The sequence below is a fragment of the Ambystoma mexicanum genome, chromosome 4q, assembly GCF_040938575.1.
Source record: "Ambystoma mexicanum isolate Mex_15411 chromosome 4q, UKY_AmexF1_1, whole genome shotgun sequence".
Lineage (NCBI taxonomy): Eukaryota > Metazoa > Chordata > Amphibia > Caudata > Ambystomatidae > Ambystoma > Ambystoma mexicanum.
Genome location: NC_090928.1, coordinates 1,132,017,680 through 1,132,034,612, shown reverse-complemented (window position 1 = coordinate 1,132,034,612; position 16,933 = coordinate 1,132,017,680). Strand labels below are relative to the sequence as shown.

Sequence of the window (16,933 nt, the reverse complement as noted above, 5' to 3'; positions counted from 1 at the left end):
ACGTTATGGGGGGTCCCAAAATGTCTTTTTTTCCCATAAACTGAATGGGGGAAAAACTTTGCGCACGCCTACTTGTCAAGATGGATTTTTACCAAATTTGCGTGCTTTTGTAAATTTGGTGACAATCCGTCCAGTAGTTTCCTTTAAAACGACCCAAGAATATGTCTAAAAAAATTAGTGATATCTATGTCCGCTCCGCGGTCACACTTCCCTATTCGCTCTGCGGACAAGATACCGATTGGCCAAGGGGGTGGTGTCATGACCGCGGACACGCGACGTCTTCACTGATTGGCTGCAGCGAGCTGTGATGTGCGTCAGAATGTGTGGATGCGCCCGACATCTTGGATCCGACCACAGCGCGGTCACCACCAGAGGCGAAATGTTGTTTTGGAAACTGTTTTGCTCTCATACAGTGCGTGGGGAGGTTCACAGAGTAAGGGATAGGTTAAATAATGTACTTGTTTGGGCGGCAGGTGTTAATGATGTATTCTCCCTGCGAAATGCTTATTTAGGAAACTATTTTGATCTCCTACAGTGCTTGGGGAGGTTCAGAGAGTAAGTGATGGGTGGAAAACTGTACTTGTTTGGGTGGCAGGTGTTATTGATGTATTCTCTATGCCCACCTTGTTCGGGATGTTTGTACGTGCAGAAAATGAGGGGTCTACTAAGAGTACTATTTCAGTGTGTGCTGTGTACAGGCACCTTGAAACTCCAAGGGCACGCGTGGCGTTAGCGACCATTGTAATTGAGTACATGTCGTTATTACATTATTTTTTACTATGGGTATGCTATTGATTAATACCCCGCCATGGGTGTGACATGCTGCGGTGGTTGTGGCCAGGGCCTAGAGTCTTGGATGCATGTCCGTAGGCCGTAGGCCGAAGGCCATACTTCAAAGACTCTAGGCCTTGGCCACAACCACTGCAGCATTTCAAAGCAATGGATACACCTGTAGTATTGATTACCGATTACATGGTTGTGGGGAGTGTGTACAGTTTTGGGTGCATGGCCAGAGGCCATGCACCCAAGAACAAAGTTATAAGCACTGCAGATATAAGGCACTGCACACCCACACATTGTAATATCTATGGACATACAGCTAGGAGTCTAGCCTCTGGCCAGAACAAGAGAAGCATACCACACCTATCGATACAACCGAAGTTCCGCACATCACTCAGGTGGTTGTGGGCAGGATGTAGTGTTTTGGTTGCATGGCTGCAGGCCTTAGGCCGTACGCCATACTCCTAAACCTATAGGCCCTGTCCAAAACCACCACATCATACTACAGCAACGCATACAACCGTACTATAGCTTAGCAGTTAGATGGTTCTGGGGAGGGTGTACAGTTTTGGGTGCATGGCCACAGGCCATGCACCCAGGAACGACGTTATAGGCAGTGGAGTTATAAGCAAATGTACACACATACATTCAAATATATCTGGACATATATCAAAATCTCTACGTCCTGCCCTCAAGCACTGCAGCATATTAGACAGGCACGTTAGTGGCTGTGTTGTTATGGTGAAGTTGCAGTTTCCATAGGAAGAGCACTTTTTAGGTGCCTTATACCTGTGCTCCCCTTGGACGATTCCTCACCAAAGTTTGCAAGAAAGATATATCCGACACTCTCAATTTCTTTGGAAAGTTTGGTGATGTTTGGTGCAGGGGGAGGAAAATTATAAGGGGGGGGGCGTTGTCAAAACCTCTCTTTTCCCCTTAGACTGAATGGGGGAAAAAGTTTGTGCCCGCGACCATGTGGCACTTTCCCTGATTGGTTGTGCAACAGCATAAAGTATGTTAGCTTTCTTCTGTGCCCCCGCTATCTTTTATTCATGTTTTGGTGTACATGGACATCACCAGAAACACATATAAAACAAGACAGCATTGCACGTGTCACACTTATGTAATACTATTTCAGAAGGTGACCTTTGAGGGGGGTAGGATGGGATGTGGAAGCACAAACTGAAAAAGTGGAGTTTTCTTGTCACCAATGTCATACGGTTAAAAGGAAGTTCGTGCTCGCTGTAACACTAGCAAAAATGTTTTTGGAATAATATTGCTGTCAGACTGGCGTCCTAAGTTTTGAAAACTAAGGCCACCATCTGCACTCTTTGCTGGAAACAGCGAATCTGGAGGTGTATGGGAGTAGCGGTTCTCATAATTGGATTTCAATATGTTGATCCAAAGTAAGAATGTATTTGGCTTCTGAGTGAAGGTCACATGAGTTGCTTTTTTGGTTGGACGCTCAATACGCCCGCGCATCTGAGTGAATGTATAAGGGGCAATTGTTTTTTGACCTTGAGCGAACGGAAAACCTTTGAAGACATTCACGGAATGAAAGGGTCGAAAAAAATAGCAATTGATAAGGTTATGTTTTTAAAAGTTTGTCCGGTACATGCAATATCAGTCCTCGAAGATTCTTCTATGTGAACACATTGGTGTCTGACTTGCAGAATAAGAATGGAGACAGTAAATATTTAGTAAGTTTACTTTTGCCCACTCTACAGGGAACCGCGCTTTCTTTTTACATTACTGAAAATCTAATTGTGCCAATATAAGTGACGTATTATCTTTCTGCTCTGATACATTTTTCCAGTAATATTGCAGAGTGCACAGGTCCCGCATTTGTAGACTATGACTACTCTCATCCTTTTTCAGCATTAATATTGTTATTTGAAAAGTTATGTTTGCCCACATAGCTTTGTGTACAAGTTTGCACGTTATGTTGCTTTTGTTTGAAATCACGAGACGTAATATTTTTTTAATTGTCCATTATTGTCTTACTGTGTAGTTGGAATTTTTTTGTTCTCTTATGGTGCATGCAGAATCTCGGCGTTTGTAGCCTGTTACTATAGTTACTCATGGTTATTAGTAACATTCTGGTAAAATGTCATGTTTAACCTCTTACATTTGTGCATTACTTTGCACATTTTTTTGTGTCTTTTTTGACATGTTTTGGTAGAGGTTGGTTATTGATACGTATTTCCTGTTAGATTTCCCGCCCAGCTACATCTTGCCGTATTGTCTGTGCCACGGATTCCAGATGCCGAGTGAGGGCTTTTTCGGCCGGCAAATACAACTGCTCATGAGCGGTTGCCTGTCCGTAACAATTATGTGGAATGACACCCTAAGCCCGCTTTGTCCGTACACTGAACTCACTTTTCGGAGCAACATGACATCATTTATGGTGCTGTAGCCTGAAGGTAATGGCGCCTTCTTGGAAATCACTGTGTAAACAAAGCGGCTGCTTCAACCAAGAACCCAACATTTTTGTACGGGAAAAAAGCAACGTGTTCCTCTTCATTAACATTTGCAATGTCGCCCTTACAACCATTGTTATCATTGCACTGAAAATGGGATTACTCCGATGGTCTCTGACAGTTTGTTGTTAAATAAACCTACTTTATGAACTCTAAAATGTTCACCTTTTCTTTTACAGTCTAGTCTATTATTTCGAAATGTAAGTTATTAGATTGTATGTCACGGTATGTTTATTTACAAGTCCTGCGTCACGTCACATACTTGTGCTTTTTGCAGCCTATCATGGAAAGGGAGGAGGGACTATGTATAAAATGACCGCCTTCCCTTTGTATGGTGGCCATCTTGCAAAAGGATTTTATTTTGTAATCCGACCCGCCAAAGCCGCCCCGGCTTATAACAAGTAATCCTACATTTTAGTAGCACACGTTACTGCTTTGCAAATTTGGACTATTACTGGCAAAGGTTACTACATCTATGTATTTTACTGAGAAATATGCAGTACTTGAAGTGTATGCAATTGTTTTTGAATTTTTTTTTTAGACTGTGAAAGGTCGGTATTAATGCATTATTAACTTTGTTTACGGGTGACTTTATTTTTTGGTACGGCAGGTAATAAGGCAATTTGCAAACGGCAATGAGCAAAGAGGCAACAAACGGTAATATGGGTCGGTACATGTACGGCGTCAAATTTTGTGCGTTTGTTATTTGCAAGGTAGCGGCACTGTTTCTCATGCTTCTTCATCACAGCAATGCTACTGTTTCTTCGGGAGGAAGGACAGCTGATGTCACTTTCAGATAAGTACAACTTTAGCTAAAGATATATAATGTGTAGTGCATTGGTAATCACTGCATACCAATACGTGTTGCCGTTCTGTAAGGGAAATGTTGAAGGTGCACGTACCTACATCAATATAAAATCTATTTCCACACTGTCCACGAGGCAGAGATCTTACTGTTAAGTGTGTACTGATTCTGGAACATCGCTGCATACCAATACGTGTTGGCGTTGTGTAAGGGAAATGTTGAAGGTGGACATTCCTACATCAATACCAAATGTATTTCCACACTGTCCATGAGGAATAGATCTTACTGTTAAGTGTGTACTGATTCTGGGACATGTTACCGTGCTGTATGCCCGCATATTGTCATGTGGCTTCTTCGCAAGGTCTATACTTTTTTAGCAAAAAACCCTTGCTAAAGGCACGTTATGGTTACGTTGCCCTACTGAAAATCTGTGGCATTCAGTACAACATTTTTTTATTAAAGGGGTAGTCCAGCTAAAAATTTTATTTAAAAAATAGATAGGCAACATAAAGAAAAAATACTAGCACTTTTTTTTAAAAAAACTTCCTATGCAAAATTTTGAGCTATTCAAGCTCAAAATTCGCAAAAGCAAGCACATGGGCGCATCCATTTTGTGAAATGGATGCCCGCCTGTGCTGGCTTTTGCTTTTGCGGCACTAATGAAGGAAAAGCCAGCCAGCTGTAGTAAACTAAAGCTACCGCTGGGTGGCTTTTCCTTCATTGGTGCTGTACGCGGAGGAAGGGGACCGGAGACCAGAGCAGGAAAGCTGCAGCTGAATCTCGGTAAGTGCTATTTATTTATTTTTTTAAATAAGCACTAGCTGCGGTTTTTTTTCTAGGTTTTCCGGGCTGGAGGAGCCCAGAAAACTTAGTAATAAAACTGCAGCTTTAAAAACGTTGTGTTTATGTTTGCGGTCGCTTTTGAAGCGACCGAAAACATAAATATAACGTTAATGTGTTTGAAAACGCTGCGGTTTTTCTTTCCAAGTTGCTCAGGCTCCTCCGGCTCGGAGGAGCCTGAGAAACTCAGAAAGAAAAACCGCAGCATTTTCAAACACAACCGCGTTGTGTTTCTGCCTGCTGTGGCTATCACTTTGGGTCTCCTGTGCTCCCCGAGGGGAGCACCGGAGACCCAAAGTGAAAGCCAAGGCAGGCAGAAACACAACGCGGTTGTGTTTCTGCCTAAATCTGCTTTCCCATTTGGGGCTCTCGGGATCCGGAGCCCGAGAGCCCCAAATGGGAAAGCAGATTTAGGCAGAAACACTGCAGCATTTAGCATTTCCCATTTGGGGCTATCGGGCCCCCCGTGGGGAGCCCGAGAGCCCCAAATGGGAAATCAGATTTAGGCAGAAACACTGCAGCATTTAGCATTTCCCATTTGGGGCTCTCGGGCCCCCCGTGGGGAGCCCGAGAGCCCCAAATGGGAAATCAGCTGTAGGCAGAAACACCGCGGTATGTAAACACAACCGCATTGTGTTTCTGCCTGCCTTGGCTTTCACTTTGGGTCTCCGGTGCTCCCCTGGGGGAGCACCAGAGCGTTTTCAAACACATATACAGCGTTTTTAAAGCTGCGGTTTTATTTCTAAGTTTTCCGGGCTCCTCCAGCAGCTATTTTAAAAAAAAATAAATAGCACTTAACGAGATTCAGCTGCAGCTTTCCTGCTCTGGTCTCCGGTCCCCGTCCTCCGCGTACAGCACCATTGAAGGAAAAGTCACCCAGCGGTAGCTTTTGTTTACTACAGCTGGCTGGCTTTTCCTTCATTAGTGCCGCAAAAGCAAAAGCCAGCACAGGCGGGCATCCATTTCACAAAATGGATGCGCCCATGTGCTTGCTTTTGCGAATTTTGAGCTTGAATAGCTCAAAATTTTACATAGGAAGTTTTTAAAAAAAAGTGCTAGTATTTTTTTTTTAATGTTGCCTATCTATTTTTTAAATAAAATGTTTAGCTGGACTACCCCTTTAACAAGACGTTATACTTACATTGACCTACTAAAAACCTGTAAAATTAATTTTAAAAAAACTTTGTTAATGGGACGTTATGGTTAAGTTGCACTACCAAAAACCTGTACACTTCACTAAAAAACTTTTTCAAATGTACCATTATGGTTCAAAGTAAAACCAGAAAAACCCCTGAAATTCGCCACTTATGGTTGGCTAAGCACCCACACCTGCCATCACCACTCTGCACTGCTAACAGTAACATCCAGGACATGAAAGATGGCATCACAAATGTCATTGATGACATCACTGACGATATCACATGTGTAGCCCCTTTGTTTTTCTTCACTGCAATATATATATATTTCAGTAAAAAAACTTTGTAGAAGGGACGTTATGGATCAAAGTAAAACAGAAAAGCCCTTGACATTGCCTAGTTATGGTAAGCTAAGCAACCATAACTCACACCACATATGTGCATTGCTAAAGACTAACACCCAGGACATCAAAGATGACATCACAAATGTCATTGATGACATCACTGTTAACAAGTTTTTTTTTGAGTGAATATATATATATATATGTATATGTGTATATATCACACACATTTATATGGGTTAAGGTTATCACTCGTAAATGTATACATATGTATGTATTTGGGATATATAGATTAACTGGGAAATGTTTGCTTGAAATGGCATATCGTCAGTGATGTCATCAATGATATTTGTGATACCATCTTTCATGTCCTGGATGTTAGTGTTAGCAGTGCAGAGTGGTGATGGCAGGTGTGGGTGCTTAGCCAACCATGACTGGGGAATTTCAGGGGTTTTTCAGTTTTACTTTGAACCATAAAGGCACGTTTGAAAAAGTTTTTTAGTGAAGTGTACAGGTTTTTGGTAGTGCAACTTAACCATAACGTCCCGTTAACAACGTTTTTTTTTAGTCAATATATATATATATATATGTATATGTGTATATATCACACACACACACACATTTATATGGGTTAAGGTTATCACTCGTAAACGTATACATATGTATGTATTTGGGATATATAGATTAACTAGGAAATGTTTGCTTGAAATGGCATAGATCTTAAACTGGAACCAGTCAAAAACATTAAAATACACCAGTTAAGGTGGCTAAGCAAACGCATCGTTACATATGCAATCAGCAATGGCAAGATGCCATGTCATGTGAGTGTTAATGAGCCGTGCATGTTTGGAAGTTGCGAATACGGCTGTGATGTCACATCTGATGTCAGTATTGATGTCTGATGTCGCATCATCTGAGATGCTACTGATGATGTTGTTTTATTTTCTGAGATGGCATGCGTGAAGATATGACCAGTGCCTGGGGCATTCAGTTAAGGTTGCGCAACTACCTTTTTTGTAAATTTTGATTATTTTGATTTTGAAGTCCAAACGAAACCATAGCGCAACAACTGTTATGCGCTGCTCATGACGCTACATACGCTAACTTAAATGACATGCACAGTTCCTGCAGGAAAAGATGGATTAAAGAGCTGGGCAAACTGAGTAGTACCCCAGAATGGTTAGGTTCACTTTTAATTTGATTTGAGGGTCAACACAAAATCAATTCCAAATTAACTTTAAACATTTCGTTCAAGATCCGGTTTTCAATGCCCATGAGCACGAGAGAGGTTATGAGCAGTGCATGGTGGTGCCCGAGTAATGGTTGCTTTTGGATAGCGGAGGCCGAGTTACGATTGCTTCTGGATAGCAGAGGCTGAGTTATGCTTGCTTTAGGATAGCGGAGGCTGAGTTATGCTTGCTTTAGGATAGCGGAGGCCGAGTTATGCTTGCTTTAGGATAGCAGAGGCTGAGTTACGGATGCCTCGGGATAGCAGAGGCTGAGTTATGCTTGCTTTAGGATAGTGGAGGCTGAGTTATGCTTGCTTTAGGATAGCGGAGGCCGAGTTATGGTTGCTTCAGGATAGCGGAGGCTGAGTTATGCTTGCTTTAGGATAGCGGAGGCCGAGTTATGGTTGCTTCAGGATAGCGGAGGCTGAGTTATGCTTGCTTTAGGATAGTGGAGGCTGAGTTATGCTTGCTTTAGGATAGCGGAGGCTGAGTTATGCTTGCTTTAGGATAGCGGAGGCGGAGTTATGCTTGCTTTAGGATAGCAGAGGCTGAGTTACGGATGCCTCGGGATAGCAGAGGCTGAGTTATGCTTGCTTTAGGATAGTGGAGGCTGAGTTATGCTTGCTTTAGGATAGCGGAGGCCGAGTTATGGTTGCTTCAGGATAGCGGAGGCTGAGTTATGCTTGCTTTAGGATAGCGGAGGCCGAGTTATGGTTGCTTCAGGATAGCGGAGGCTGAGTTATGCTTGCTTTAGGATAGTGGAGGCTGAGTTATGCTTGCTTTAGGATAGCAGAGGCTGAGTTATGCTTGCTTCAGAACAGCGCAGGCTGAGTTATGCTTGATTTAGGAACGATAACTGGAAAATATGTGGTGGGTTTTGTTGTTTTAAACTGCAATCAAGATTTTATTTAACAAACCCTTTTCACTAAATTTCAACGTGTTTTAGATTAACTTACCCTTATTGTCCCTGTAACCAACATTTTTCACAGATATATACATGCAAACACTTGCTACTTCTGTGTTCTAGCAATGGCCCAGAATGATGGGCACAAGTGATAGGTAGAATTTGGATGTAGTGCAAGGAAGGAAAGGGGTGTCCTGGAAAACGAGGTTGCAATTGGAGGGTGAGGGGGGAGTGACACAGGAAAGAGAGCCGGCAGGAGGGTGGCAGGAGGGGGGAGGGTTTACAGTGATTTAGTGGGATAGATCGGTTACCTACTCGGGCATTCATGTATCTGAGGGCAATACAATACGTATTGCTGAGATTGTTAGCAACAGATAACTGAATGACATTTGTGGTGGCACTATTTAAATGGTGAAAATGATTATTAATGGCACTAGATATGCATCATGTACGGGGAAGAGGTGGACGGAGACACACGCACATATTACACATATCATGGATCTGAAGGGAGAAAGTAGACACTCTCGAAAGCAAACATATGGAGTCCTGATTCCGGATTTAAGATGTCGGACGGTGTAGATATGCACAAGAACAAACTGAAGAATAGCAAAAATAGAAAAAGTAAAAATAAAAGAACGGAGATATGAAGCAGCGCAACAAGAACATGGGGTGGTCAGAAAAAACTGCAGAGGGACGGAAGAAACCAGAAGCAGGATGAGAGTTTGCACGTGGGCCTGATGGAATGAGAACATTTATACAAGACAGTATTAAGGGAGGTCGTCATTTCAAACCAGTGTAGACAATGAAATAAAAAATATTAGCACCTAGACAGAAACCCCAGGTCATTTTAGCACAACGACTAAATCCTATGCTTCTTGAGCTGGTAGGAGTAGGGACTTGTGTCCCGAGCCCAGTTCAGACATACTTACATAACCAATAAAGGAAAACGTGACCATGAGCACAATATGTTAACAATGGTTTGTTCAGAAGAACTTCTAGAGAACTGGACCATACTAACTCCATACACATTTCCCCTTCCTGCAATGATTGTAAACACCATTATACTGATTACCCGACCTATTCAGAGTTATCTGGGGGAATTATATGATAAAGATACCGGGATGTTTTACTTACATTTTAAATTAGCACAGCTACCAATTCAAGGAATAATTGGATCCTGGGAAAAGACTCTGTACGAAGATAGAATATGGCCATTGTGTGCATTATTTATTTATTTTGCATTTGTAAGGCATGTGTTAAGATCTTAACCCTGTGCTGTTTGTGGCTGCGACATTGTTAACTTAACAGTACATCTCTTCTTAAAAGAATATCCCTTCAATACGGGATTCGTGCAGGATGTGATGCATTCATTTTAGTGAAGAAGGCAGCAGAAAATGAGTACTATAGATACCTTCCTTGCGAATGATTCGTTGAGCTGATGTTAAAGTATTTGTCAATTATTGAAGAGGTTTGCGATATTTCTTTTTCAACTTCATATGAAACTATAAACAAATAAACTTAAATGAAATGCCATTGTAGATTGTATTATTTTCAGCCATTGTTCATCTGAGTTTTTGAGACAAACAGTTTACGCTGGCATGAAAAACAGTACATCAGACATGTCAAAATAACAAAGGGAGACCCTTCCTTACCTTAATTGGATATATGCAGGTTCACCAGCAGATGCCGGAGGAATGGAAACTGGAAGTGGAAGCTTAACCCTTGACCGGCGATCAGATAAGCACCTCCTGACAAAAGGTTGGGGGTTGACAGCACTCATAGCCACCCTTCTTTGCTGGTCCCCAAACTGTCTGAGCGCAAAGCTGTTCTTCCATGCAGGCACTGAATTCTGGCATTGAGCAACCGAATCTTCAGAACTCGAGCGGCTTGGTGGCGAAGGTGGCTTAGCTTCAAATAAAGTGGAACTTGATGGGCAAAATATTGATTGCGCATTGCTACCAACTTTGGACGTGTCAGACCCGTCTGAAGTATTTCGCAATCTTCGGTGTGATGCAGATGGAGAAAGAGGAGGAGGTGGTGGTGATGGTGTGCGACAATAAGGTGGCGGACTGGATTCTCTTCGACTGGTCGGTGGGCTTGCTAGCCTGCGCTGCACCGGTGGATTTGATGGCCTGCGTCCTAAGGCAGGGCTCGGCAACTTTCGTGTTGGCGGTGGACTGGGAAGTTTCCTTTGTACTGGGGGGCTTGTGCCCCCTGAGCTCACCGGAGCAATTGGATGCTTTTGGAATGAGGAAGGGGGTGGCTGTGCAGGGCTCATATGCATGTAACGTGTAGGACTTATTCCTACTTTCTCAGTGGGAGCCAATGAAGGCTTTGATTTTGTCGGAGAATTTCTTCTTGTTACTCTAGGACTTTTGTCAATTTTTCTAAGTGAAATAGAAGAAGGTTGTCTTTGTACCAAACATACATTTGAGCCGGAGTCCTTGCTTTCTTCGCTGTCACTTGACCTTGAAACACTACCTGTATTCTGCAGTGGGATTATTTTATGGGACTGCCGGTAGAGCTGGGCAGCCTCTTCCTTTTCTTGATCCCGTTGGCATGCTAACAAACTTTCTTTATCGCTGTCAAACAGGTGAGTATTGTGCAACTCCAAAGAGTATGAATTGCTCTTTGAGCCACTTCGGCCTACTTTATTACTCGGCATACTATTAACAGGTTTACTCGGTAACAGGTCAATGGCACTGAAACTGACTTTCATCTTTTCAGACATTGTCATTTTCCTTGGCGTCTCTAAGTCCTTCTTGGCATATTCGCAAGAGGTTTCTGAAGAGTCTGACTCTGTGGTTGTTATAGTTTCTTCGGATTGAAATGATCCAGAAGAAGTGTCCAACAAAATTTCTGGGGGCGGAGGGGGCAGACTCTCTAGGTCATCGAAGCATCCTTCACTGGCATCAGAATTGATCATTGATGCCGGAATTATTGGTGGGAAAGTAGTTGTACTTGCCTGACTGATGTCTTCGGCTGATGAATCGAAGGGTCTATCTGAGGCGTCTGTAAACGAACCAAAGCGTTTATCATTTAAGGGCTCGAACATGCGATAAACCGGAATGGATGGAGGTAAAACTGGGACTCCATACCTTTTAATGCATTTCAGTGGCCCTAAGGACCTTACATTTGAAGGCCTCATGATATTTTCAGACGGACTAAAAGTCTCTATCAGTTTCCTTACTGATTGTCTAGGGGAAACCTTACCACTATCAAATATCACAGCTGGACCGCCCTCATTTTCCATTCTTTGCTTAGAATCTTGTATAAAAAGAGGTGATATTTCAGGCTTTTTGGTTTTCTCCTCTGGGGTATTTGATCCATTCTGAGTCCACTTGGTGAAAGAGAATTTGTCATGATTTGGCAAAATGCTGAAATGCTTTTCTAAAGATGCCTTCAGTTTATTCATTGATGAGGTTAGCATCATGCAGTCTGTATGTTGTATTGGAGCTGGCTCCCACTGATCTGGGCTCTTGATCTTTGCATCTGGACATTTGTGCATGCTTGAAGTGTGCATGTTATCCAGTCTTTTGTGAAGAACTTTTTGGGTTCTCTGGAGTTCCAACAAAGTTGGATCTTCAGCTTGACTTTTTAGAGACTCTGCAGACCTAGATCGTTTTTGACTACATTTCTGCGTTCTACCTCCACTTGCAGTACTGGGTCTGTTATTAATCTTGTCCTGGCCTTCCTCGTCCGTCCAAATATTTTTGCCTGAGTGTACAGGCATGAATTTAATTTTTTCACTTATGGCATCTTTTATTTTCATGGTCATCTCTTCATTTGGGGGATTATCTATCCATTTTGTAGAACTCCTTTGGACTCCGGTTATTGCTGGTGAGGTCATGGGCCTTCGGGGCAAAGCACTCAGCAGCATCTCTGCTAAACGGGCCTTGTCTATATTGTCACCGATAGAGTATTCATCATCTTCCCCGGTGGATTCAGTCAAATCATCAGCTTTGCCTATATCTGGCTCAGTGGCTGTGGAACTTTGAGAATTAGGCGTAAGGCTACTGCTGGTCGAACTGTACTTGTTAGGCACTGCTGAACTACTTCCTAGTGTTTTAGTAATTCCAGAGGGACCTACAGTGTCTTTAGTGTGTTTGCCAAGAATCCAGTTATATTGTTCGACTGTAATGGAGCAGTTTTTCAAAGAAGATTTGTGGTGGCGTTTCCCTTCAGGACACACCTGCCCCAATGAATCTGAACTTTCTTGCCTTCCTGTTTTGTGGGAAGAGAACGATTCCTTAATTGATTCGCAGTCTGCACCAATACCGCTATCCTCAGAATACAGAGGCGCGTCGTGCCGGCAGGATGTCACTGAACCGATTGCAGAAGATTCAAGCAATTTCATGGTCTGCAGGAGCCGTTCATCAAACATTTGCTTTGTTTTCAGCTTGGCTTTTAGGTTTGTTGCAGCAGATTCAAGGTAGGTAAAGGTATCATGGAGGACATCGGAGGTTAGCGAGGCAACTGTCTCATTTAACACTTGCATTTTGTTGACCGTGTACTGCAGCAACTGCGGCAGCAGATCTGGCTGTTCCCTCGAGTCCCCCTGTTCAAGCGGCCAGGCAAGATTCTTGCCAACATCTTTTAAAAGCTGCTCGCCATCGTTTGCAATTTCCTCCAAAGTGCGGTTAATTTCATCAAAGCGAAGCGAGAGGAAGCTCACCATCTGTTGCATTATGAGTTGGGTTTGAGTAGCCTGATTGGCCATACTAATAATTGCCTCATATTTGGAGAGGTTGGGGTTGAGATATGCGTAGGTATTCTGGTGTGCCTGCACAAGACGATCTGGGAAATCTACTTTTATTTCTGTATCGCTGAAGGTTGCTCCTTTGTCCTTTTTAGCTTGTCGGCTCTGTTTTCCTGACTTCTGACTTCTAGACTTTCTTATTTTCTTTGGGTTGCTCGCGCTGTGGTCTTTGGTGCAGTAGCAGGGCTCAGATTCGGTGGAGCTCTGCTTGGCGAGGTGCTTATCTTCAGGTAGGTACTTCTGGGGCTTCCCGCTGTCGGTGTCAGTAGCCATTCGTTCCGATGTACTTTTGTCCTTCTGCCCGTCGGACTGTGCTGAGTCATTGGGATAGTAATGCCGGATCTGTGGGGTGCTGCTCTGCTCCCTCGGTTCTCTTTTCTGCACGCTTTGCTTCTTCCAGATAGTCTCTCTGTTGGATTTGCCATCTGTGTCTGAGAAACTCGAGCTTTCTACCAAAAGACCAATTGGGAAATTATGCTTGTACACCGAAGACAGCGGAGTTCTGTTTGAAGCTAAATTATTTGTAAAACTGCGAATTAGTCCGCTATGGGAAGGCGCACAACCCATAGTGCGTTACGGAATTCCAATAGGAGTCATCAAATGCTCAGATCGAAAGTGGAGATTCATCCTGTAGTGGAACTGGGAATTCCAGACAAGGCTTTAGCAGTGAATGCTCTCTCTTAGATAGGCCTTTCCCCAAGATGCATTGTGATGCCTCCTGGCCGCTGTGTTGATGAAGAGGCGCTTTGTCAGTCTCCTTTTCTTCAAAATGTATCACTTCTCTTGCCAGCGAACAGCATGAAGGCTCTGCGGGATGGAAATGCAAAGGATTAGAAGAGCCTGCTTTCGGCACAACAGATGTCATGCGCACAAGGGATGTTAAGCCTATTACCATAAGCAGGATGTAGACAGTAAATAGCCACGTTAATATGTAGAACTCTGTATTCATGTGGTCACAGTGCCTTCTGCTCATATCTTACCTGTGTTCCATAGTATAAATTAATGGTCAAAAATACAGCCTCAGGGTTTCACACTCAGAACCAGAGGCGAAGCCTCAGGTCAAAACATCCATGTCATGTTACCTGCTTCATGACATGACATGTTGCCGATTTAAGGGTCTGTCACATTGACGATATAGCAAAAGCTCCCAAGGGTGCCTCGAAATTCAGTAAATAATATGGTAAACTTCCATCTCCAACATAAATGACGAGGACAGAAAATACATTACTCTCAGTCAGGACCAAGGAATCTTGTGCTGCGTGGGGAAAGGCTAGAGACGTGCTTATTTAAAGGATTTTGTCAGATACAGCGTTTTTAAAAAAAAGAAAGCAAAATACAAGATATATCACGGGGAAGGAACTTGTGGCGTTGAAAGCTAGAAATAATGTTCACAAAGTACAAGTGTTTTCTCTACAAGCTCGGCTGTTGTTTTTTAAGCTGTTTCATTAACCGCAATTGTGCACAGATAAGCTGTAGTCGCTGTGAGAGTATTAATGAGACATCGAGATTTTTCACCACTTTCGATCTTTCTGTCAGACATTGACAAATCTTAAGAGCAGTCTAAAAACATCAACTGTGATGCACGTATAATGGTTTTAGCCAGTTCATTACAGAAATGCAAGTTAGGCGTCACCAGGTCTACAGCTGCAATTCTTAATACCCACAGTCGAGCTTCCGAGCATGGAGCTGCTCGGCAGCGTTCCCGGCGTCAACGTGGCAGCGCAGCGGAGGTGTAGCTTCCGCTTCCCCTCAGTGGAACTGGGCAAACAGAGCAAGGATTATCATTGGACAGTTAGAAAGAGACACATGCCTAACACATGCCAACATTTTGCAGCTTCTGGAAGGGAGATTTAACAGAAAGCTGGAGAATTAAATGATGTTCCCATTGGAATAGGGTTAGAATTATTTCTGGAAGGCGAAAGTAAAAAATAGAAAAAATAGAAAAGTCTCCGGCGCAAATCGGGAGGGTTGGCATGTATGCACATGCGGCCGAATAATAAGTTGTGGTGGCCCATTTCCATTAGAACGTGTTGTCCAATTCAGAAAAGGCATTTCAATGTGAGCATTCGGGTTCTACCCCTCCCATGCGCAAGCAGGGTGTTGGAGGGGGGTGCTGACATCTGTTTTAAAGGCATTCCAAATTCGGGGGTGCTGTTGCGCAGCAGACCAAGATGGCTGCTGCCTGAGAAGCTCCGGCAACGGCGGCCAAACAATTTGCTAAAAATCCTGTCTTTCCCTTCTCAACTCCCACAACATCGGGAAGAGTTTCTGATTGTCCCGGCGGACTGAGAGACAAGGTCTGGGCCAGATTACCGCCCCTGGTGCGCGCCATTCCAGAAACTTGCTGGGCCTGGGCGAGGCGTGGGAGGGAGGTGCGGGCGACCCCTAAGCCGGAGGGGATGTGGAAATTGCACCGGAGGGCTGGGGTGACTGCCTTGCGTGAGGGGGCGGGAGACTGCCGAGGCTCATCGGTTGGCTGTCGGGCGCCTGCGGGGGTAATTGCCTCGGTGGCTTTGCTGGCTGGGCTTACCAGACCGTGGAGCCTCTGCGCGGACTGTGGGGGCGGTGCGGCTGGCCCTGAGGCGCAAGAGATGCGAGCGTTGCTGCGGGGGACAGTGGCACCTGCCTCTCTGTTTGTTGCGGAGGCCTGCTGGAGGTCTCCGGTACGGGGTTGGACGCCTGCTGGGGAGCTCGCATTGAAGGCGGAGAGGAAGAGAGCGCACCCGGACTCGGCGTCCTGATTTGGAGCTTGGATGCCTTGAGGCGGGCTGTCGACTCGGTCCGCGCCGGAGGCCCCCTCTCTAACCCGCGGAGTGAGCCCGAGCTGTGCCAGATAAGGAAAGTAAGTGCAGCTCTGGGGCCCCTTGATGCATGCTGTGGGAACATCCTGGTGCAGACACAATACTGACACGCGCAGTGCTGGCACCGCGCATCTTGAACTGCGCTGTTAAAGGGGTAGATCTGTGGACTGGTGAGGGTTTATCAAGACGCACTGTAAAGGCACGGACCCTTCGAACCCTGCTGTATGTCCTAACAACGCTGTCTCGCCATTAGGGTCTTGGAGGCCAGAATTCACGCAAGCAGTATGAGCATACATTAGATAAGGCACCCTCATTCTGCGTGGGCGGTCCTGTGCTGGTGCGGAGAGGTCAGGAGCTGGTCGTAAGGCTGACCAGGCAATATCAATGGGCGCAGGGAGAGCTGTCCTGGAGGGACGCAATAAGAACAATATTCTTTTTCAAGCTAACTGAACACCAGAGTACTGACTTACATCTTGGCTGATGTTGCTGTGGTCTTGGTGAGGGTGGGCGCGGAGATTGAGATGACAGGTGGGCCTGCAACTGCATTCAAGAGAACAAATAGTGGCATAGCAGATCCCGGCGGAGGTCCACCGGTCCCGGTGGCGGAATGGGTAACCACAAAAAGCAGGCGAGAATGGACCAATTTGCTTGCGCCGATCAGACCCGAGGCCCAAGCCCCAGTTCACAATCACATGCTGCAGGGCAATTGGATATAATTGCTTTGAATCAGACGCTTTTGGCGTTGAAGTGTAGCACGGACAGCCTGGGGACTAAGATTGATGCCCTCACCAGCAAGGTGGATATCTCAGCAGTTCCAGATTGAGAAGCTTTGCAGATGCATGGTGGAAGCTGAGCCAA

The 16,933-nt window shown here is 44.5% G+C and overlaps 1 protein-coding gene across 1 annotated transcript in view; it reads right to left on the bottom strand.

Moving 5' to 3' along the window:
• Positions 1-16,933, bottom strand: part of PCARE (photoreceptor cilium actin regulator) — a 669,787-nt gene that overhangs the window by 371,762 nt on the left and 281,092 nt on the right. Inside the window, exon 2 of the mRNA XM_069608708.1 lies at positions 10,168-14,081. Coding sequence (XP_069464809.1) covers positions 10,168-13,841 — 3,674 coding nt within the window. The 5' untranslated portion in view covers positions 13,842-14,081. The remainder of the gene's footprint in view (positions 1-10,167; positions 14,082-16,933) is intronic.